Source organism: Macaca thibetana, chromosome 4 (genome assembly GCF_024542745.1).
Source record: "Macaca thibetana thibetana isolate TM-01 chromosome 4, ASM2454274v1, whole genome shotgun sequence".
Taxonomy (NCBI): Eukaryota; Metazoa; Chordata; class Mammalia; order Primates; family Cercopithecidae; genus Macaca; species Macaca thibetana.
Genome location: NC_065581.1, coordinates 42,038,440 through 42,060,333, shown reverse-complemented (window position 1 = coordinate 42,060,333; position 21,894 = coordinate 42,038,440). Strand labels below are relative to the sequence as shown.

Below are 21,894 nucleotides of genomic sequence, written 5' to 3'. Positions count from 1 at the left end.
AAACACACGGGGATGTACTGCCAGTTTGACTAGGAGAAGCCTGGTGACAAGTGAGTGGCAGTGAAAGATAAGTTAGGAGAATCAGTTTGGGGAGGAAGAAAATGAATTTGGGTTTGCATCTGCTTGCAACTGCAAGACAGCTAACCTTAAGAAGCTGCCGATGAGCATCTGGAACTCAAAAGAGAGATCAGGACTAGGTCACTTGCTGACCCAGAGGAAAGTGGCCAGGAGAGCTCTGATTTTGGGGGCATACTTTTGTTCAGGTGATGAGAGAAAGAAGAGAATTCCAGGAAGGATTCAGAGAAGTTACCAGAGAGGCAAAGGACATACCAGTATTCTACAATGTATTAGTCAGGGTTAGCTAGCTGCTGCAATAAAAAATGCTAACAAATTTATTTCTCACTCCCATCACATGGAGGGTGGTGAGGAAGCTCTGCTCTGCTCCAAGCATCACTCAGGAACCCAAGTTTCTTCCAGCTAGTGGCTTTCTTGTTCTCTAGAATCTCAGAGCCCTCCACTGCATCCTCTATATCTGGGCAGCAAATGAGAGAAGAGAGAGAGAACATTCAAGATTGCACAGAAGGCTTTATGGGACAACCCTGGAAGTAGCAAACTTGAAATTTCATTTCTTTCAGAACCCTGTCATGTGGCCACCTCTAAGAGCAAGAGAGGTTGGAAGACAGTCTAGCTGTGTTCTCAGGAGGAAATAGTTGGGTGAACAATTACTTGGTCTCTTCCAATAGTCAAAATGTTGTGAAATGAAAGTTCTAAATCCTTTGGGAAGCTTCCCTACAGTACCTAAATTTGGCCTGTCTTCTCTTTCGTAACTGCTACTACTTCTCCTGCCTGAGCTTCTTTCCTCTGAGAATCCTTGCTGCATTTCTCAAAATAAGCTGTGTTCCTCTCCTCTTACAACTATCATATGTGTAACTTATTTGCAAGCTGGACTTTGTAGTAGTCTTGTCTTTCATGGAGTTTCATTCTAGAAAACTCAGTATACACACACACACACACACATCATCATCATCATCATCATCATCATCATCAGAGTAATCTACAACTTTATTCTGTCCTCCAAGGAAACACGCGAGTTTATGTTCTCAAAGTCCATATTTATCTTGCTGTCAATACCTGGCAGCTACCTTCTCACTCACATCTTCCAATCAAATCTCTCCTCCAACCAGTTTTTCCTGGCTCTTTACTCCTTTGCCCGCCCACTGATAGGTCATCAGTGTCTCCACTGAAGAAGACTTGTTTCCTCAGTCAAAACCAGAATTTGCTAAGTTGGGGCTGAGTTAGATGAAAGAGTGGATCCTCCATGTCTCTTCGATCCCTGATATTTTAGGTCTTGTGTTTTAGGGGTTGTGATATTTGAGGCTATGGTGATGGTTTGGAGATCCAGGGCATGAGATTGACTAAAAGTGGGTTTGTTACAGAACAGTAGCCTTGTAACACAAAAGTAGCGAATCAAGAGCTAAGGCGAGTAAGCTCACTGTATCTGTTGAAGGATTGAGACTCGCTTCTCAGTGTTTCACAAAACATTAATTTTTCAAGAGATATTAATAAGTGTTATGTGAACTTACTAGGACCATGCTACTAATATATTTTCTCCAAATATTTTTAATGTAAGGAAAAATAAGCCGTGTTTATTACAATTTGCAAGAACCAACTTTTAGAAACTCTTTTAATATCTGTTAATAAGAGGATAATTAAATAAATTGCTATATCCACACCAAGGAGTCACACACAGACATTATAAAGAATGAAGTAAGCCTATATTTGTTGATATGGAAAGATGTCCCCGATATATTAAATGGGAAAAATGCAAGCCCTAAAATGAGCTTATTTGTGTGTGTGTGTGTGAGTGTGTGTGCACACTCATGTATGTACAACCACAGAAAAAAGTCTAGGTCAACAAGCACCAAAATATTAGTAGTAGTGATTCTCTCTGGGGAATGGGATTAGAAGAGTGGAAGAAAATTCCACTCTTAATAAAATTGTTAACAGGTCTGGAGCCAGACTACCTAGGTTTAAACCTAAGTTCCACCTTTCACTAGTTGGGTGATCCTGGACAAGTTATTTAATAACTCTGAGTCTCAGTTACCTGGAAAAATAATATTACCTGCCTCACAGATAATGGTGTAATGTATTACTCATAAATGTGTTAATACAATATGCATTACAATATTAACACATACTATATTAATATATTAACATCAATATAATACATTGATTTATAATGATGCTCTAAATGCTTTATGTAAAATGTTTAGAACAATACCTAGCACATATTTAGCACTCAATAAATGTTAGTGTTTTCAGTGGGAAAATTATGGACAACTTTTACCTTTTTAGAGTGAATTTTTATGTATTTTTCACAGAAAAAGTCATTAAATATGGTTTTTAAAAGATTTTGAAAATGCTTAACACATGTTATACAGTTAATAGTGTTAAATTAAGCCTGACCAACATGGTGAAACCCAATCTCTACTAAAAATACAAAAATTAGTTGGGTGCCTGTAATCCCAGCTGCTTGGGAGGCTGAGGCAGGAGAATTGTTTGAACCCAGGAGGTGGAGGATGCTGAGATCGTGCCATTGCACTTTAGTCTGGGCAACAGGGAGAGACCTAGGCAACAGCGTGAGACTCCGTCTCAAAAAAAAAAAAAAAAAAAAAAAAGAAGTACTTACCAAGTAACTATTGATATCACTGATGTATGTCGTCTCCTTAGTAAGTGCTATTAAGCCTTGAGTCATAATTTTAAGACACAGGTCTTTAAAAATTAGTTAACAGTTCTAAGTTATTTTTAAAATTCTGCTTAAAAGCATTGGAGAATCAAATTTTTATACTAACTGATTTGTCTTAAGGACTATTTTTGCTTTCTACTCTAATTCAGGCGTAAGTTGTAACTCCAGAGCTCCTGTTGATGTTGTGAAAATTTAGAATAGTTTTAAAAGGGTTTCATGGTTAAATAATACTAGGATGCACATTGGTTTCAGGATGTTTTTCTTGTTTGGTCCCGAGCTGCCCAGTGTGCTGTGGGTGTAAAGGGAAGGACTTGTGACCTAGCTTAGATGAAGACATGCCAGGGAAACAGCACCACCATCTATGGGGTCCACTAGTGCTATTCCACTAGTGGGAGTCAGACCCTCTGATACAGGAGGTAGAAAAAAGCTATTTAGCATTTTTTCATGTGTCTGTTGGCTGCATAAATGTCTTCTTTTGAGAAGTGTCTGTTCATATCCTTTGCCCATTTTTTGGTGGGATTGTTTGATTTTTTTCTTGTAAATTTGTTTAAGTTCTTTGTAGATTCTGGATATTAGCCCTTTGTCAGATGGGTAGATTGTAAAAATTTTCTCCCATTCTGTAGGTTGCCTGTTCACTTTGATGGTAGTTTCTTTTGCTGTGCAGAAGCTCTTTAGTTTAATTAGACCCCATTTGTCAGTTTTGGCTTTTCAGAGAAATGCAAATCAAAACCGCAATGAGATACCATCTCACAACAGTTAGAATGGTGATCATTAAAAAGTCAGGAAATATGCCGGGCGCGGTGGCTCACACCTGTAATCCCAGCACTTTGGGAGGCCGAGGTGGGTGGAGATTGGGACCATCCTCGCTAACACAGTGAAACCCCGTCTCTACTAAAAATACAAAAAAAAAAAAAAAAAATTAGCCGGGCATGGTGGTAGCTGCCTGTAGTCCCAGCTACTCAGGAGGCTGAGGCAGGAGAATGGCGTGAACCTGGGAGGCGGAGCTTGCAGCGAGTTGAGATCGCACCACTGCACTCCAGCCTGGGGAGACTCTGTTTCAAAAAAAAAAAAAAAAAAGTCAGGAAACAACAGGTGCTGGAGAGGATGTGGGGAAATAGGAACGCTTTCACACTGTTGGTGGGACTGTAAAGTAGTTCAACCATTGTGGAAGAAAGTGTGGCGATTCCTCAAGGATCTAGAACTAGAAATACCATTTGACCCAGCCATCCCATTACTGGGTATATACCCAAAGGATTATAAATCATGCTGCTATAAAGACACATGCACATGTATGTTTATTGCAGCACTATTCACAATAGCAAAGACTTGGAACCAACCCAAATGTCCATCAATGATAGACTGAATTAAGAAAGTGTGGCACATATACACCATGGAATACTATGCAGCCATAAAAAAGGATGAGTTCGTGTCCTTTGTAGGGACGTGGATGAAGCTGGAAATCATCATTCTGAGCAAACTATCGCAAGGACAGAAAACCAAACACCGCATATTCTCACTCACAGGTGGGAATTGAACAATGAGAACACTTGGACACAGGGTGGGGAACATCACACACCGGGGTTGTGGGGTGGGGGGAGGGTAGAGGGATAGCAATAGGAGATATACCTAATGTAAATGAAGAGTTAATGGGTGCAGCACTCCAACTTGGTACATGTATACATATGTAACAAACCTGCACGTTTGCACATATACCCTAGAACTTAAAGTATAATTAAAAAAAAAAGAAAGAAAGAAAAGAAAAAAGCTATTTAGGCAGATAGTGAGGGCAAAGAGTCCTCAGCCGAACTTCACTTCTAACAAAAAGCAACCCAAGAAATCACTTCTTTTCTAACAAAGAGCAGCCTGAAAGATTGGGCTGCAAACATAGATAAAGAAGCTGGAACCTGGCACAGGGGGATGGCTGTAGCTGCACAGATAAAAAGGGCTACCTGGGGCCAGGCGTGGTCACCATGGGGGTTCTACCTCATGTTTTTTTAAGCACATGCCAAGTAAGAAAGAAATAAGCAACTTGGAGTAGCTCAGGCTAAGGACCCACCTGCATAATAAAAGATTGGGGTGGGGGCTGGCAGAGATTCCTGCCCTATGCAGATGGCACACCGAGTCCTAACTGGTTTTCCATGCTTCATGTAGATCAGATACTGCTTCCCCACTAGCTCATTGGCAAAAACCCCTGAATTTCACTGTGGGCCGGCAACCCTTTTGCTGGGACCCCTCTCTGTATGAGAGAGCTGTCCTCTTTTCTTTTCTCCTATTGAATTTCTGCTCTAAGCCTCACCTTTGTGTCTTCGTGCCCTTGATTTCCTTGGCTGGGAGACCAAGAACTCTGGGTGTCACCCCAGACAACAAGGCCACTTCACCTCCCTGGCAAAACTGTTTTCTTTCTCTTCAGAGAGGCAGTAATTCTCTAACAATCTTCTTTCCTTTTGAAGGTGTTAAAAGCTTCCAGCCATGGCAGGACCCATCTTCATTGGCAGATCTATGTGGTCAAAGTGTTGGTGCCCATTTGCACCTTGATGGGCATTCTGACTTCTCAGCTCACCCTAAGACCAGAAGCCAAAATAAGCCTTTCTGGCCGAGATGCTCTGACACATATATGCTCCAAATTCCTTCTGGTAACTCATTTGAGGATCTCCTTTCACTTTCCCAACCCGAGGTATTGATCTAGAATTCAGCCACTACAGATTTACAATATCAGCAGCACGTCCATATCCAGCAACAGAGAGGCAGCGCCTTCCTGGCACCAGCATGGTGCCTGGCACATAGTAGGTGCTTAATGGAATAAATGATTGTGTCACTTAGGAGAGTTACTCCAGGCTCTCCCACTTTATCCAGTAAGAGTGAAAAGAATAAGGTAGCTGTAGGCCAAGTTTCAAAACAGATGCATGCGCAAAGGGTTTAACTGCCAATAATTTAAATGAGGTTCTTTTAAAAATGGGTAAGGATAAGGGAACCAGCAGGGGATGGTGATGCATCCAAATATAGAAAGCTGTTAACGCCCCTGGGCTTGAAAGAACAGGGAGGGAGAATTCTCTTACTGGAGCCAAGTGAGAGCTGGAGCCATGGAGGAGCCATCAATAGGAGTTGTGGCCATAGAAGAAATCAGCCACTGTCTGAACCACATGAAAGCATGGACAAGGTAGGGAGAAACAAACACCACAACTTATTTCTCTTCCTATGTTCCAAGCTCCTTTTGATGTCTCTTTGGCCAGGCCCAGCAGTAAGCCTGGTCATAGAGTCCAGAGGTATCAGTCTCCCAGGGACGGAGCAGGACTGAGCAGGGCACAGCATGGGTTGGGGTGGGAGCAAGCATGAAGAACTATCACAGTGGTCACCCATGTCAAAGGCAGAAGAAAAGCTTAAGAGATGCCAGAGCTGTGAGGAGGCCATTCATGACTTTCTAGGGAGCACATACACAGGAGCAATTGAAGACCGTGAATAAAAAGTTGTCTGGGCTGGGCATGGTGTCTCACACCTGTAATCCTAGACCTTTGCGAGGCAGAGATGGGCAGATTGCTTGATCCCAGGAGTTTGAGACCAGCCTGAACAACATGGTAAAACCCCGTCTCTACAAAAAATACAAAAATTAGCCAGGCGTGGTGGGACATACCTGTAGTCTCAGCTATTCAGGAGGCTGAGATGTGGGAGGATTGCTTGAACCCAGGAGGTCAAGGCTGCCGTGAGCCGTGATGGCGCCACTGCACTCCAAAAGACAGGATTCCAAGAGCTTCCAGCTTGCTGAGTAGGTGGAGGTGCCTCGAGGGTGGTGCGCCCAGAAAGGGCATGGAAGACTACTTGAATTAGCCCAAAGGACTGAAGAACTAACCGCTGGTCACAGATAGAATATGCTGACCAGGCACGATGGTTTGTGTCTGAAATCACAGCACTTTGGGAGGCCAAGGTGGGAAGATTGCTTGAGGCCAGGAATTTGAGACCAGCCTGGGCAATATAGTGAAATCCCATCACTGCAAAAAAATTTAAAAGTTAGCTGAGCATGATGACACACACCTGTAGTCCTATTTACTCAGGAAGCTGAGGCAAGAAAATTGCTTGAGCTCAGGAGGTTGAGGCTGCAGTGAGCCATAATCACACCACTGCACTGCAGCCTGGGTGACAGAGTGAGACCTTGTCTCTTAAAAAAAAAAAAAAAAAAAAAAAAAAAAAAAGGAATAATCTGAAAATCAGTAACAATACTAACTACAATAGATTGTTATATATCAAATATGTCTAAATCACTCATTTATAATTATAATAAAAATTAAAATCGAATTAGTCATAATTGAAGAGTGCTAATGAACTAATGCATAATTTTAAAAACATGTTAATCAAAGAAAGAATAAAGCATTCCTCTTGCCCTTCTTGTACAGGCCAAATGATGGGTGAGAGTAAGTATACTTTCCTTATCCATATCAAAAAGGAATGATCAGCTTTGCAACCTCAAATGAATTAGTGGATCTGGGTGTTGAGCAAGAACAGCTGCCAGCATGACAGAAAGAGCACCCCTCCATATCAGGTGCCTCCAGGTGGAAGAATATACCGCTGCTTGTGAAGTATTTGCCAAAAGAAAAAAGTCTGAAAAACCTCTATAGCTAAGTATCAATTTATAGAAGATGCAGGGCTCAGAGGAGAAAGCTAAGCAATACTGTGGGGATCAATCAGCAAACTTCACATCACAGGAAATTCTACAGGACAAACAATCTGGTTTCTTCAACAAATAAATTGCAAGGGAAGATAAAGATGAAGGGGGAAACTACAGATTAAAACAGACCTAAAAAGCTGGGCGTGTGGCTCACGGCTGTAATCCCAGCACTTTGGGAGGCCGAGGCAGGCGAATTTCCTGAGCTCAGAAGTTCGAGACCAGCCTGGGCAATATGGTGAGACCCTGTCTTCTACTAAAATACAAAAACTTAGCAGGACACAGTGGTGCACTGGTGCACTGTAATCCCAGCTACTCGGGAGGCTGAGGCAGGAGAATTGCTTGAACACGAGAGGCGGAGGTTGCAGTGAGCTGAGATCGCACCACTGCACTCCAGCCTGGGTGACAGAGCAAGACTGTCAAAAGAACAAAACAAAACAAAACAAAAAGAAAAAAAAAACCCAAAAAACAGATAAACAAATAAAATAAAACTGACCTAAAAGACATATTGACCAACTGCAACATGCAGACTTCTTTGGATCTAATTTATTATTATTATTATTATTATTATTTTATTATACTTTATGTTCTAGGGTATATGTGCACAACAAATATACATTTGTTACATATGTATACATGTGCCAAGTTGGTGTGCTACACCCATTAACTCATCATTTACATTAGGTATATCTCCTATTGCTATCCCTCCCCCCTCCCCCCACCCCACAACAGGCCCCGGTGTGTGATGTTCCCCACCCTGTGTCCAAATGATCTCATTGTTCAATTCCCACCTATGAGTGAGAATATGCAGTGTTTGGTCTTCTGTTCTTGCAATAGTATGCTCAGAATGATGGTTTCCAGCTGCATCTGTGTCCCTACAAAGGACACGAACTCATCCTTTTTTATGGCTGCATAGTATTCCATGGTGTATATGTGCCACATTTTCTTAATTCAGTCTGTTATTGATGGACATTTGGGTTGGTTCCAAGTCTTTGCTATTGTGAATAGTGCTGCAATAAACATACATGTGCATGTGTCTTTATAGCACCATGATTCATAATCCTTTGGGTATATACCCAGTAATGGGATGGCTGGGTCAAATAGTATTTCTAGTTCTAGACCCTTGAGGAATTGCCACACTCTCTTCCACAATGGTTGAACTAGTTTACAGTCCAACTAACAGTGTGAAAGTGTTCCTATTTCTCCACATCCTCTCCAGCACCTGTTGTTTCCTGACTTTTTAATGATTACCATTCTAACTGGTGTGAGATGGTATCTCATTGTGGTTTTGATTTGCACTTCTCTGATAGTGAGTGATGGTGAGCATTTTTTCATGTGTCTACTGGCTGCATAAATGTCTTCTTTTGAGAAGTGTCTGTTCATATCCTTTGCCCACTTTTTGATGGGGTTGTTTGTTTTTTTCTTGTAAATTTGTTTGAGTTCTTTGTAGGCTCTGGATATTAGCCCTTTGTCAGGTGAGTAGATTGCAAAAATTTTCTCCCATTCTGTAGGTTGCCTGTTCACTCTGATGGTAGTTTCTTTTGCTGTGCAGAAGCTCTTTAGTTTAGTTAGATCCCATTTGTCAATTTTGGCTTTTGTTGCTATTGCTTTTGGTGTTTTAGACATGAAGTCCTTGCCCATGCCTATGTCCTGAATGGTATTGCCTGGGTTTTCTTCTAGGGTTTTTATGGTTTTAGGTCTAACATTTAAGCCTCTAATTCATCTTGAATTAATTTTTGTATAAGGAGTAAGGAAGGGATACAGTTTCAGCTTTCTATTTATGGCTAGCCAGTTTCCCCAGCACCATTTATTACTTAGGGAATCCTTTCCCCATTTCTTGTATTTGTCAGGTTTGTCAAAGATCAGATGGTTGTAGATGGGTGGTATTATTTCTGAGGGCTCTGTTCTGTTCAATTGGTCTATATCTCTGTTTTGGTAGCAGTACCATGCTGTTTTGGTTACTATAGCCTTGTAGTATAGTTTGAAGTCAGGTAGCTTGATGCCTCCAGCTTTGTTCTTTTGACTTAGAGTTGTCTTGGCAATGTGGGTTCTTTTTAGGTTCCATATGAACTTTAAAGTAGTTTTTTCCAATTCTGTGAAGAAAGTCATTGATAGCTTAATGGGGATGGCATTGAATCTATAAATTACCTTGGGCAGTATGGGCATTTTCATGATATTGGTTCTTCCTACCCATGAGCATGGAATGTTCTTCCATTTGTTTGTGTCCTCTTTTATTTCATCGAGCAGAGGTTTGCAGTTCTCCTTGAAGAGGTCCTTCACATCCCTTGTAAGTTGGATTCCTAGGTATTTTAGTCTCTTTGAAGCAATTGTGAATGGGAGTTCATTCATTATTTGGCTCTCTGTTTGTCTGTTATTGGTGTATTAGAATGCTTGTGATTTTTGCTCATTGATTTTGTATCCTGAGACTTTGCTGAAGTTGCTTATCAGCTTAAGGAGATTTTGGGCTGAGACGATAGGGTTTTCTAAATATACACTCATGTCATCTGCAAACATGGACAATTTGACTTCTTCTTTTCCTAATTGAATACCCTTTTTTTCTTTCTCTTGCCTGATTGCCCTAGCCAGAACTTCCAACACTATGTTGAATAGGAGTGGTGAGAGAGGGCATCCCTGTCTTGTGCCACTTTTTAAGGGGAATGCTTCCAATTTTTGCTCATTCGGTATGATATTGGCTGTGGGTTTGTCATAAATAGCTCCTATTATTTTGAGATACGTTCCATCAATACCGAATTTATTGAGAGTTTTTAGCAGGAAGGGCTGCTGAATTTTGTCAAAGGCCTTTTCTGGATCTATTGAAATAATCATGTGGTTTTTGTCTTTAGTTCTGTTTATATGCTGGATTACGTTTATTGATTGGTGCATGTTGAACCGGCCTTGCATCCCAGGGATGAAGCCCACTTGATCATGGTGGATAAGCTTTTTGATGTGCTGCTGGATTTGGTTTGCCAGTATTTTATTGAGGATTTTTGCATCGATGATCATCAGGGATATTGGTCTAAAATTCTCTTTTTTTATTGTGTCTCTGCCAGGCTTTGGTATCAGGATGATGTTGGCCTCATAAAATGAGTTAGGGAGGATTCCCTCTTTTTCTATTGATTGGAATAGTTTCAGAAGGAATGGTACCAGCTCCTCCTTGTACCTCTGGTAGAATTCAGCTGTGAATTCATCTGGTCCTGGACTTTTTTTGGTTGGTAGGCTATTAATTATTGCCTTAATTTCAGAGCCTGCTATTGGTCTATTCAGGGATTCAACTTCTTCCTGGTTTAGTCTTGGGAGAGTGTATGTGTCCAGGAATTTATCCATTTCTTCTAGGTTTTCTAGTTTATTTGCACAGAGGTGTTTATAGTATTCTCTGATGGTAGTTTGCATTTCTGTGGGGTCGGTGGTGATATCCCCTTTATCATTTTTTATTGCATCTATTTGATTCTTCTCTCTTTTCTTCTTTATTACTCTTGCTAGCGGTCTATCAATTTTGTTGATCTTTTCAAAAAACCAGTTCCTGGATTCATTGATTTTTTGAAGGATTTTTTGTGTCTCTATCTCCTTCAGTTCTGCTCTGATCTTAGTTATTTCTTGCCTTCTGCTAGCTTTTGAATGTATTTGCTTTTGCTTCTCTAGTTCTGTTAATTGTGATGTCAGGGTGTCAATTTTAGATATTTTCTGCTTTCTATTGTGGGCATTTAGTGCTATAAATTTCCCTGTACACACTGCTTTAAATGTGTCCCAGAGATTCTGGTATGTTGTATCTCATCGGTTTCAAAGAACATCTTTATTTCTGCCTTCATTTCGTTACGTACCCAGTAGTCATTCAGGAGCAGGTTGTTCAGTTTCCATGTAGTTGAGCAGTTTTGACTGAGTTTCTTAGTCCTGAGTTCTAGTTTGATTGCACTGTGGGCTGAGAGACAGTTTGTTATAATTTCAGTTCTTTTACATTTGCTGAGGAGTGCTTTACTTCCAAATATGTGGTCAATTTTGGAATAAGTGTGATGTGGTGCTAAGAAGAATGTATATTCTGTTGATTTGGGGTGGAGAGTTCTGTAGACGTCTATTAGGTCTGCTTGATGCAGAGTTGAGTTCAATTCCTGGATATCCTTGTTAACTTTCTGTCTCGTTGATCTGTCTAATGTTGACAGTGGGGTGTTAAAGTCTCCCATTATTATTGTATGGGAGTCTAAGTCTCTTTGTAAGTCTCTAAGGACTTGCTTTATGAATCTGGATGCTCCTGTATTGGATGCATATATATTTAGGATAGTTAGCTCTTCATGTTGAATTGATCCCTTTACTATTATATAATGGCCTTCTTTGTCTCTTTTGATCTTTGTTGGTTTAAAGTCTGTTTCATCAGAGACTAGGATTGCAACCCCTGCCTTTTTTTGTTTTCCATTTGCTTGGTAGATCTTCCTCCATCCCTTTATTTTGAGCCTATGTGTGTCTCTGCACATTGGATGGGTCTCCTGAATACAGCAAACTGATGGGTCTTGATTCTTTATCCAATTTGCCAGTCTGTGTCTTTTAATTGGACCAGTTAGCCTATTTACATTTAAGTTTATTATTGTTATGTGTGAACTTGATCCTGTCATGATGATGTTAGCTGGTTATTTTCCTCGTTAGTTGATATAGTTTCTTCCTATTATCGATGGTCTTTACATTTTGGCATGTTTTTGCAATGGCTGATACCAGTTGTTCCTTTCCATGTTTAGTGCTTCCTTCAGGAGCTCTTGTAGGGCAGGCCTGGTGGTGACAAAATCTCTCAGCATTTGCTTGTCTGTAAAGGATTTTATTTCTCCTTCACTTATGAAACTTAGTTTGGCTGGATATGAAATTTTGGGTTGAAAATTCTTTTCTTTAAGAATGTTGAATATTGACTCCCACTCTCTTCTGGCTTGTAGAGTTTCTGCTGAGAGATCTGCTGTTAGTCTAATGGGCTTCCCTTTGTGGGTAACCCAACCTTTCTCTCTGGCTGCCCTTAACATTTTTTCCTTCATTTCAACTTTGGTGAATTTGACCATTCTGTGTCTTGGAGTTGTTCTTCTTGAGGAGTATCTTTGTGGCGTTCTCTGTATTTCCTGAATTTGAATGTTGGCCTGCCTTGCTAGGTTGTGGAAGTTCTTCTGGATAATATCCTGCAGAGTGTTTTCCAACTTGGTTCCATTGTCCCCGTCACTTTCAGGTACAACAATCAGATGTAGATTTGGTCTTTTCACATAATCCCATATTTCTTGGAGGCTTTGTTCATTTCTTTCTACTCTTTTTTCTCTAAACTTCTCTTCTTGCTTCATTTCATTCATTTGATCTTCAATCACTGATACTCTTTCTTCCAGTTGATTGAGTCTGTTACTGAAGCTTGTGCGTTTGTCATGTAGTTCTTGTGTCATGGTGTTCATCTCTGTCAGGTCATTTATGGACTTCTCTGCATTGGTTATTCTAGTTATCCATTCGTCAAATCTCTTTTCAAGGTTTTTAGCTTCTTTGTGCTAGGTCTGTAGCTCCTCCTTTAGCTCTGAGACATTTAATCGACTGAAACCTTCTTCTCTCAACTCATCAAAGTCATTCTTCATCCAGCTTTGTTCTGTTGCTGGCGAGGAGCTGCGTTCCTTTGGAGGGGTAGTGGTGCTCTGATTTTTTGAATTTTCAGCTTTTCTGCCCTGCTTTTTCCCCATCTTGTGGTTTTATCTACCTTGGGTCTTTGATGATGGTGACGCACAGATGGGGTTTTGGTGTGGATGTCCTTTCTATTTGTTAGTTTTCCTTCTAACAGTCAGGACCCTCAGCTGCAGGTCTGTTGGAGTTTGCTTGAGGTCCACTCCAGACCCTGTTTGCCTGGATATCAGCAGCGGAGGCTGCAGAAGACAGAATATTGCTGAACAGAAAGTGTTGCTGTCCGATTGTTCCTCTGGAAGCTTCATCTCAGAGGTGTACCCAGCCATGTGAGGTGTGAGGTTTCAGTCTGCCCCTAGCGGGGGATGTCTCCCAGTTAGGCTACTCAGGGGTAAGGGACCCACTTGAGCAGGAAGTCTGTCCGTTCTCAGATCTCAAACTCCTTGCTGAGAGAATCACTACTCTCTTCAAAGCTGTCAGACAGGGACATTTACATCTGCAGAGGTTTCTGCTGCTTTTTGTTTAGCTATGCCCTATCCCCAGAGGTGGAGTCTACAGAGACAGGCAGGCCTCCTTGAGCTGCAGTGGGCTCCACCCAGTTCGAGCTTCCCGGCTGCTTTGTTTACCTACGTAAGCCTCAACAATGGCGGGCGCCCATTCCCCAGCCTCGCTGCTGCCTTGCAGTTAGATCTCAGACTGCTGTGCTAGCAATGAGGGAGGCTCCCTGGGCGTGGGACCCTCTGAGCCAGGCACAGGATATAATCTGGTGTGCTATTTGCTAAGACTCTTGTTAAAGCACAGTATTAGGGTGGGAGTGACCCGATTTTCCAGGTGTTGTGTGTCATGGTTTCCCTTGGCTAGGAAAAGGAATTCCCTTCCCCCTTGCAATGCCTCACCCTCCTTCGGCTCTGGCTCATTGGGCTGCACCCACTGTCCTGCACGAACTCTCTGACATTCCCCAGTGAGATGAACCTGGTACGTCAGTTGGAAATGCAGAAATCACCCATCTTCTGTGTCGCTCACGCTGGGAGCTGGAGGCTGGAGCTGTTCCTATTCGGCCATCTTGGCACCCAATCTGGATCTAACTTTTTTTAAGCCTGGAATATGTATATGACATTACTGAAACAATTGGAAAGTCCTTAGGTTTTATTTTCAGTTTTAAAAAGGAGTCTCTTAGCTGAAATCATTACAGATGAAATAATATTATGTATGGGATTTGCTTCAAAATTATACGTGAGACAGTGGAGTGGACCAAGCAAAATTGGCCACGAGTTGATAACTGGTTGAGGATGGCTTATTGGTAGATGGAGTTTATTATACTTCTCTTTTTGTGTATATTTTAAATTCTCCAGAGTGAAAAAGTCGAAACTTTTGCTTTTCTTTTCTTTTTTTTTAAAGAAGAAATGTATGGACAGGAGGAAGTGGAGAAATCAAAGACCCTGGAAGAGAGGATTAGGAGAGGATTAGTAGAGAAAGCAAGTTGCCAGGGACCATCCAGGGTAGAGAGAACAGTCACCTGGGAAGAGGAAATGGACATCTGGGAAGGAGTGAGGCAGGAGGATGGAAGGAAGATTTCAGGGAGAAATAGAATGAGAAGGAAGGAAAATAATACCGACTACCTTTTTTTTTTCTTTTTGCAATTAACAATATGCCATAACTTTACATACCCAGATAGTGAAACTAGGCTCAGAGAGTTAAGAAACTTGCCCAAAGCCACATAACTAGTAAGTAACAGAGCTGGGTTTAAGCGGAGATTTGTAAGAAGCCAAAGTCTACGTACTTAACCCCTACTCTGTATTTTTAGTTTCTTTCACACCCAGGCTTCAGTGCCCACACTTTTCCCTCATGTGCAGGCTGGATATCCTTCCTGATCCCAGCCAGAATCTGGAGCAGTTCTGATCAAGAGGCAGGAGAGGTTGAATCAAGAGGCAGGAGAGGTTCCCTTTGCTTTCACCTCAGCCCTATGACGCCTGCGATGTCTGCACCAGTCTTAGCACCTGGGTTCGTCTCATCTCCTGAGTTCTCATCCAGCCATTTCCTTAGTCTAACATCCTGCATCACTTCAGTTGGACCCATTGGCTGCTGCCAGACTGGCCTCCTGTCTGCCTGAGACCTAGTCCAGTGCCATCACACACTCGCGTGCACACACACACTCCCCCAGGAGATGTCCTGGCTTAGAGAGGGGAGTCATTGGCCCTGAATAGGACCTGAGATCTTCAACTTGGAAAATAGGAAGTGTTAAAATGGAAGAGCTGTCTGAGCTGAAAGTGTCAGAGGATGATGGTACAAATACGAAGAGAGAGAAGGGAAGAAGGGTCAAGTCTGAGCCAGATCAGAGGTGGGATAAAGATTGAGACTTGAAGGCAGGGGTTTGGATGTAGGAAGGTAGAATAAAGTAAAAGCAGAACAGAATCAAAAAAAGGAACTGGAAAAGAGAAGTCTTAAGTGGCTACTTATTAGTGAATGGCATTTGTGGGCTCTTATTTTTTTAGTGTGGTGGCCCCAGCCAAGGGTAGAATGGACACCACCAACCACCCCCTTAAGCCCAGTTCTCAGGCAAGGCTTTGCAGGGGCTGTCCCAGGTTGGGCTGATGATAAGCCTGATCAAATTGGGGTTATTCCAGCTTTGAGAGGCCTGTTCCTATGTCGGCTGCTCCAGTCACATGCCTCCCCAGCCTAGCACAGGGGCTGGCACTGGCCATGGTCCTGACCAACACCTAGTGCTTTCCTGGCTGCTCAGGTTGGCTGGGTGCGGATAGGAAGATAATGGAGGATCTGATCTGAAAGAGGGTGAGGATGCTCATACTTGACCGTCTTGATTTACTCCTAGGGAGAAAGGAGAAGAGAGTGAAAGTGTGTGTTTGAGGAGAGTGATGATTTGGAGCAGTTACTCTAGGGCTTACTAGGGAGCCTCCAGGAGTTTTGAAGAGGATGACCAGGCAGCTGTGAGGTCTCAGTTAAAGTTAGACATCAGGAGCATGTCATGTGTCCAGTCATGCTTCTGGTTCTGAAGCTTTCCCCAGCAATGGTCACTATCATATCTAGGAACACAAAGGCTCCATGGTTCTGTAACACCATGCCCAGCACATGAATGAATGCACGCATCGGTGAGTGATGAAGTTCAGATGTAATGACAGAAGGACATAAACTCTGTGCCCAGATGTGAGGTGGCAGGTGTGTTTGAACTCAGATTTAGCAAAGGGAAAAGAAGAATCCTGTGCTTGGGAGCGGGGTGGTTCAGAACTGTTCCTGTGCTCAAATATGAGGATCGAGGGATCAGGAAAATTAACACAATTTTAAGGAAGAGCATTTGATGTACGTGTGCTGTGAGTAATTGGTAAGGATTTCTTGGTGCCTTCACTTTTCCTTGAGGTTTAAAGATCTTTTCCTCATGTGGGAAGGCGTGGGGACAAGGGGCCAATATGCAGCTTAAATGGACCAGAAAGTAAGACAAAAACTTATAGAGCTGATGAGTTATGCTTCTGCCTAGGAAACAGAAAGCTAGAATCATGTAAAATAACACCCCAAATCATAAAATATTTAGGTAAAAATTTAACAATATATGCGTAAGATTCGTATGCTAAAAACTGAAAACACTGATGAGAGAAATCATAGAAGAAACAAATAAATGGACAGCTGAATTGTGTCCATTGCATGGAACACTCAACAGTGTTGTCTATTTCCCCCCAGAACTAACCCATAGGGTCAATGCAATCCCAACTGAAAGCCCAACAGGTTTTTGGGGGTGAGAAGAAGAGGATTAGAAGCCCACAAGCTGATTTTATATTTTACATGGCAAAGCAGAGTAACTAGAATAGTCAAAACAATTTTGAAGAACCACTGTTTGATTTTAAGACTTACCATAAAGCTACAGTAAGTTATCATGACAGTGTGATATTGGAGAAAGAATAGACATATGGATCAATGGAACAGAACAGTCAGAACTAGACCTACATGTCAATTGATTTTCAACAAATATACTAAGGTAATTCAATGAAGAAAAGAAAGTCTTCTCAACAAATTATGCTAGTACAATTGGACATCCATATGTTGAAAAAATTGCAAAGTGCATCTTATGCCACATGCAAAAATTAATGAAAAATGAATAATAGACCACAATGCAAAGCCTAAAACTATAAAACTTCCAATGGAAAATATAGGAGGAAATATTTGTGACTCTGAGGTGGGTAAACTTTTTAACAGAGCACAGAAAAGCATAAATTGTAAAAAGAAAAATCAAGGAATTGGACTTCATCAGCAATAAAATCTACCCATATAGGCTGGGGGCAGTGGCTCATGCCTGTAATCCCAGCACTTTGGGAGGCCGAGGCAGGCAGATCACCTGAGGTCAGGAGTTTGAGACCAGCCTGGCCAATGTGGTGAAACCCCGTCTGTACTGAAAATACAAAAAAATTAGCCAGACGTGGTGGCAGGTGCCTGTAATCTCAGCTACTTGGGAGGCTGAGGCAGGATAATCACTTGAACCTTGGAGGTGGAGGTTGCTGTGAGCCAAGATCTCGTCATTGCACTCCAGCCTGTGTGACAAGAGCAAAACTCTGTCTCAAAAAAAAAAAAAAAAAAAAAAAAAAGATGTTGCTAATGCTGCTAAGCAAATGAGAAAAAAAGTTACAGACTAGAAGAAAATATTAGCAAATCACATATCTGATAAAGGACTGCTATCCAGAATATGAAGAATTTTCACAGCTCAATAGTAATGATAATAATAAACAATTACAAATGGACAAAAGTGTTGCACTTTGTCAAAAGTACTTTGCTGAAGAAGGTACAGATGGCAATAAACAATAAAAAGATGTCCAATATCATTACTCATTAGAAAAATACAAGTTAAAATTGAATGAGATATCACCTTACACCTATTAGGAAGGTTTTTTAAAACCTGACAATATTAACTGTCGACAAGGAAGTAAAAATGGTACAGCCTCTTTGGAAAAGACTTTGGCAACTTTCATAGACTTAAACATACACTTACATGTGACCTAGCACTCCCATTCTTAGGATTTTATCCAAGGATAATAGAAACATACGTCCACACAAAATATATGTACATGAATGTCATAATTGTCCCAAACTGGAAAAAACCCAAATGTCCATCAGCAGGTGAATGAATACGCTACTTGTGGTACAACTATAGAATGAAAGATGGTTTAGCAATAAAAATGAATACATTCTTGAGAAATGCAACGTCACGCATGCTGAATTTATTCTGATGAGTGAAAGAAGACTGATCCAAGAGGCTACATACTGTTTAATTCCATGTCTATGACATTTTAGGAAGAGCAGGACGCTACAGACACAGATGTCAGCTCAGTAGTTGCCAGGCCCTGGATTAGAGAGAAAAAGACTGGCTAAAATGGGCACAAGGGCTCTCGCTTGAGTGAAATGAACCCTTCTATATTATGGTATTGTGTTACATAGACCTGGTGATTGTGGTGGTGGTTATAGAGATGCTTGAGTTTGTCAAAATTTATACAAGCAGACATTTAAAAGGGTTAAATTTTTGTATATGTAAATTATGGGCCAATAAACCTCATTTTTAGAAAAAGACCCTAGAAGAGTACCTACAGAGTGATCTTCAGCCCCCAGGCCCTTGGGGCAAGGCTGGGCAGTTGACCCTTTGAGTGGAGGCCTGTCTTCTCCTCTCTATGAACTCCCCATCTCCAAGCACATTCTCTGTCCATAAGGTAGATGCACCGTAAATATGAGTAAATAAATGAATAAAAGAACAAAGAAGTGAGTGTTTGCAGGAAACTAAAGTAGACCCTGACAATCTACAGGCTCCTGCAGGCTTCTCCAGCCTCTTCTGCCACTCCCAGCACAACTCCATTTCCCACTCCTAGAATTGCCTCAAGCCTCCCCATCCAATCCCTGACTCACTGGGCCATTTCACACCTCTGTGCCTTTGCACATGTGGGTCCCTGTGCTTCGATCACCCTTCATGGGAACCTGTACCTGTAGGAAAACACACCCCTACCCCCAGAACTCTGGGAAATACCCTGTCCTTTCCTGTAGGATAGGATGATCAGGAGTTCAGGCAGGTGTGTGCACAAAATAAACACCAGTGTGAGCTTGTGTGCACAGGAGACACCCCACAGTTCCAAGAAGGCTAAACCTGGGCAGAAAACTCCAGGTGGGAGAGAAAATTCTCTGTCTTATAGACAGCCCATTTCCCTTTTCCCTGCTAACTAGGATAATGGTAATAGTTAATATTTGTTGAATGCTGTGTGTCAGGCCCTACTGGAAAGCACTTTACCTGTAGGAACCCATGTGGTGCTCCTGATAACCCTTTGCACTATCGTTATTCCCACTGTATGGATCAGGGAACAGACACAGGTAGGTTTTGGATGTGTGGTTACACACCCAGAAAGGCAGGAAGTCTGGCTCCAGAGCTGTGTACTGAACCGCTGCCACATTGCAGGAATGACGGCCCTGGAGGGAAGAACTAAGAGGGGCTGGGTGAGGGTCCTGGCTTCTGAGGGCACAGCTGTTCTCCAACTCTTGCAAGGCTGAAACCAGAAGACAGCAGGCATTGCAGCTGGTGGAGGGTCTGAATACTGCTGTGAGGATAGTGATTCCTGGGCTAGGCTCTGCAAGGAAACTGAGCAGTGCAGGGCCTTACCAGCCCCAGCCATCTGGGGGCCACCCTGGCTGGCACCAGCAGGAGGGTGGGCTGGCTTCTCAGAGGTCTGGGAGACTCAGGCTCCTTCTGCCAGAGCTGCAGTGGCCGACTCCTCCTCCCCCTCCCTCCCCACCCTGCACCGCCTCCAGACCCCAGTCTTGACTATTGCTTAATCCCCAGGAACCCAGTTCCTGTGGGCAGCGCCTGACATGCCTGATCCTCTCTTTTCTGCAGTTCAAGGGAAAGACAAGATCTTGCACAAGGCACTCTGCATCTGCCCTTGGCCAGGGAAGGGTGGCATGGAGCCTCTCCGGCTGCTCATCTTACTCTTTGCCACAGGTAGGATCTTCTCCGTGCCCTGTGATGCCTTCTTTCCCTCACTTTGAGTATGTGGTTAGGGAGCAGGTGGTGGGCCCTGGGGTGAATTACGAAGGCGGTGGCAGTCCTTGGCATGCCTGAGTGCCCTGTTCTACACTCCTCTCCTCCCCAACCTGCCCATATTCTTCACACCCTCCTTCCCTCCCCAGTATCAAAACCCACCCTCAGACTCTTCCTGCATGTGGACATGTAAGGGGCTGGTGGACTCTGGTTGCATTGGAAGGGAAGGAGTGCTAACAGTGGCATCCCAGGCACTAGCTGGCAGTTGGGGGAAGCTTTCGGGGGGCGCCGGCACTGATAATAGCCTCTGAAATTATAAGCCACTAATTATGAGCCCCTGCAGTTATAAAAGAGGAAAGAACATGAGGATGTTCACCTGCATCCTTGGGGCACTGTCTCCCCTGCTCTGAAGGTCCTCTTGTCCTCAGCTCTTGATGGGAGGTGAGGGGCCTGGAGATTTCCATCACTGAGTTGCGGCGAATTGACACACCAAATTTTTGTACACAACTGCTTCTTCCCACTGAGGGAAGTGAACCTTTTGCTCCCCCACAGCGTTGGACAAACCTGGGCAAGAGGAGAGATAGTGCCAAATGGAGTCTTGTTCCTGCAGCTTTAGATGGTGTGGGGGCGGGGAGGAAGGTGGGGTCCTGAGGCATGGATGGGAGGTGGTAAGGTGGGAAAGGGCCACTGCCCATATGGTCTCTCTAGTTCCAAAAGGCAGGCCACCAGCTTCCCAATCCTATCTTTCAAGCCTCTGTCACAGTAATGGTTGAAGATGGCAGGCAAGGGAGGACCAAGAGAGGAGAAGTCAAAGCAGGGGGCTCTGGGGGCTTCTGCTGCAGCCCCTGCCCCAGCAACAAGCTGGTGCTCTAAGCCCATCTCCCCCGCCCTAAGGAGGGTTCCCAAAATAGCAGCCTCATGTCTCCCCCAAAATATCTCCGAGACGGGTCCTTCCTGAAAGGGGAACAAAGCCACAGAAATAGGGAAGCTGGAAGCTAAAGGTCAGGAAAGTCGGTACCAGTGTGGGCGGCTGCAGAGCAAGCAAGAGTGGCGGGGCAGGGAGAGCCAGCCCCAGGCCGAGAGGAGAGATCCTAGTCCCGTATGACAGCAAAGAGATGTGCAGAACAGAACTGGAGGGGATTTGAAGACCAAGTGTCTCCAGAATAGACCCAGGGAGGGTCAGTTACGTCTCCAAGGAGGCCCAGCAAGACCAACTGTGAGAAAACCAAACCCAGGTCTCAGGTTTCCTGGTTCCCAATTTCCCACAAACACATGCTGTGCCACCTGCTCCCAACTTGCATAAGAACCTAAGCTCCTTCAGGGCAGGGTTTTTGTCTGTTTAGGTCACTGCACAGGGCAAGTGTTCAATGCGTATTTGGTAAATGAAGGAGTGAATGAATGTCTCCTCCCCAGAGCTGTCTGGAGCCCACAACACCACGGTGTTCCAGGGCGTGGAGGGCCAGTCCCTACAGGTGTCCTGCCCCTATGACTCCATGAAGCACTGGGGGAGGCGCAAGGCCTGGTGCCGCCAGCTGGGCGAGAAGGGCCCATGCCAGCGCGTGGTCAGCACGCACAACTTGTGGCTGCTGTCCTTCCTGAGGAGGCGGAATGGGAGCACAGCCATCACAGATGATACCCTGGGCGGCACTCTCACCATTACACTGCGGAATCTACAACCCCACGATGCGGGCTTCTACCAGTGCCAAAGCCTCCATGGCAGTGAGGCTGACACCCTCAGGAAGGTCCTGGTGGACGTGCTGGCAGGTGAGTGGGCAGTGGCTGCCTCTCTGGCCTGCCCCTGTTCCAAGCCTCATGTTTTGGGCATCTGTGTGCAGAACCACCCACTGGGCTCTCAGGAAT

At 43.4% G+C, this 21,894-nt stretch overlaps 3 protein-coding genes across 4 annotated transcripts in view; 2 read left to right on the top strand and 1 right to left on the bottom strand.

Annotated features, from left to right (window-relative positions):
• OARD1 (O-acyl-ADP-ribose deacylase 1) overlaps nt 1-21,894 on the top strand; it is a 449,744-nt gene that overhangs the window by 333,784 nt on the left and 94,066 nt on the right. The gene's annotated exons all lie outside the window — the stretch shown is intronic.
• Nucleotides 1-21,894, bottom strand: part of TOMM6 (translocase of outer mitochondrial membrane 6) — a 657,333-nt gene that overhangs the window by 624,908 nt on the left and 10,531 nt on the right. The window lies entirely within an intron of this gene.
• TREM2 (triggering receptor expressed on myeloid cells 2) overlaps nt 1-21,894 on the top strand; it is a 33,375-nt gene that overhangs the window by 8,815 nt on the left and 2,666 nt on the right. Inside the window, exons 3-4 of one of the 2 annotated variants that reach the window (XM_050789490.1) lie at nt 19,891-19,995; nt 21,448-21,798. In XM_050789490.1, coding sequence (XP_050645447.1) covers nt 19,956-19,995; nt 21,448-21,798 — 391 coding nt within the window. In that variant the 5' untranslated portion in view covers nt 19,891-19,955. Of the gene's footprint in view, nt 1-19,846; nt 19,996-21,447; nt 21,799-21,894 lie in introns of those variants that run through there. The other variant, XM_050789489.1, reaches the window with a different exon arrangement.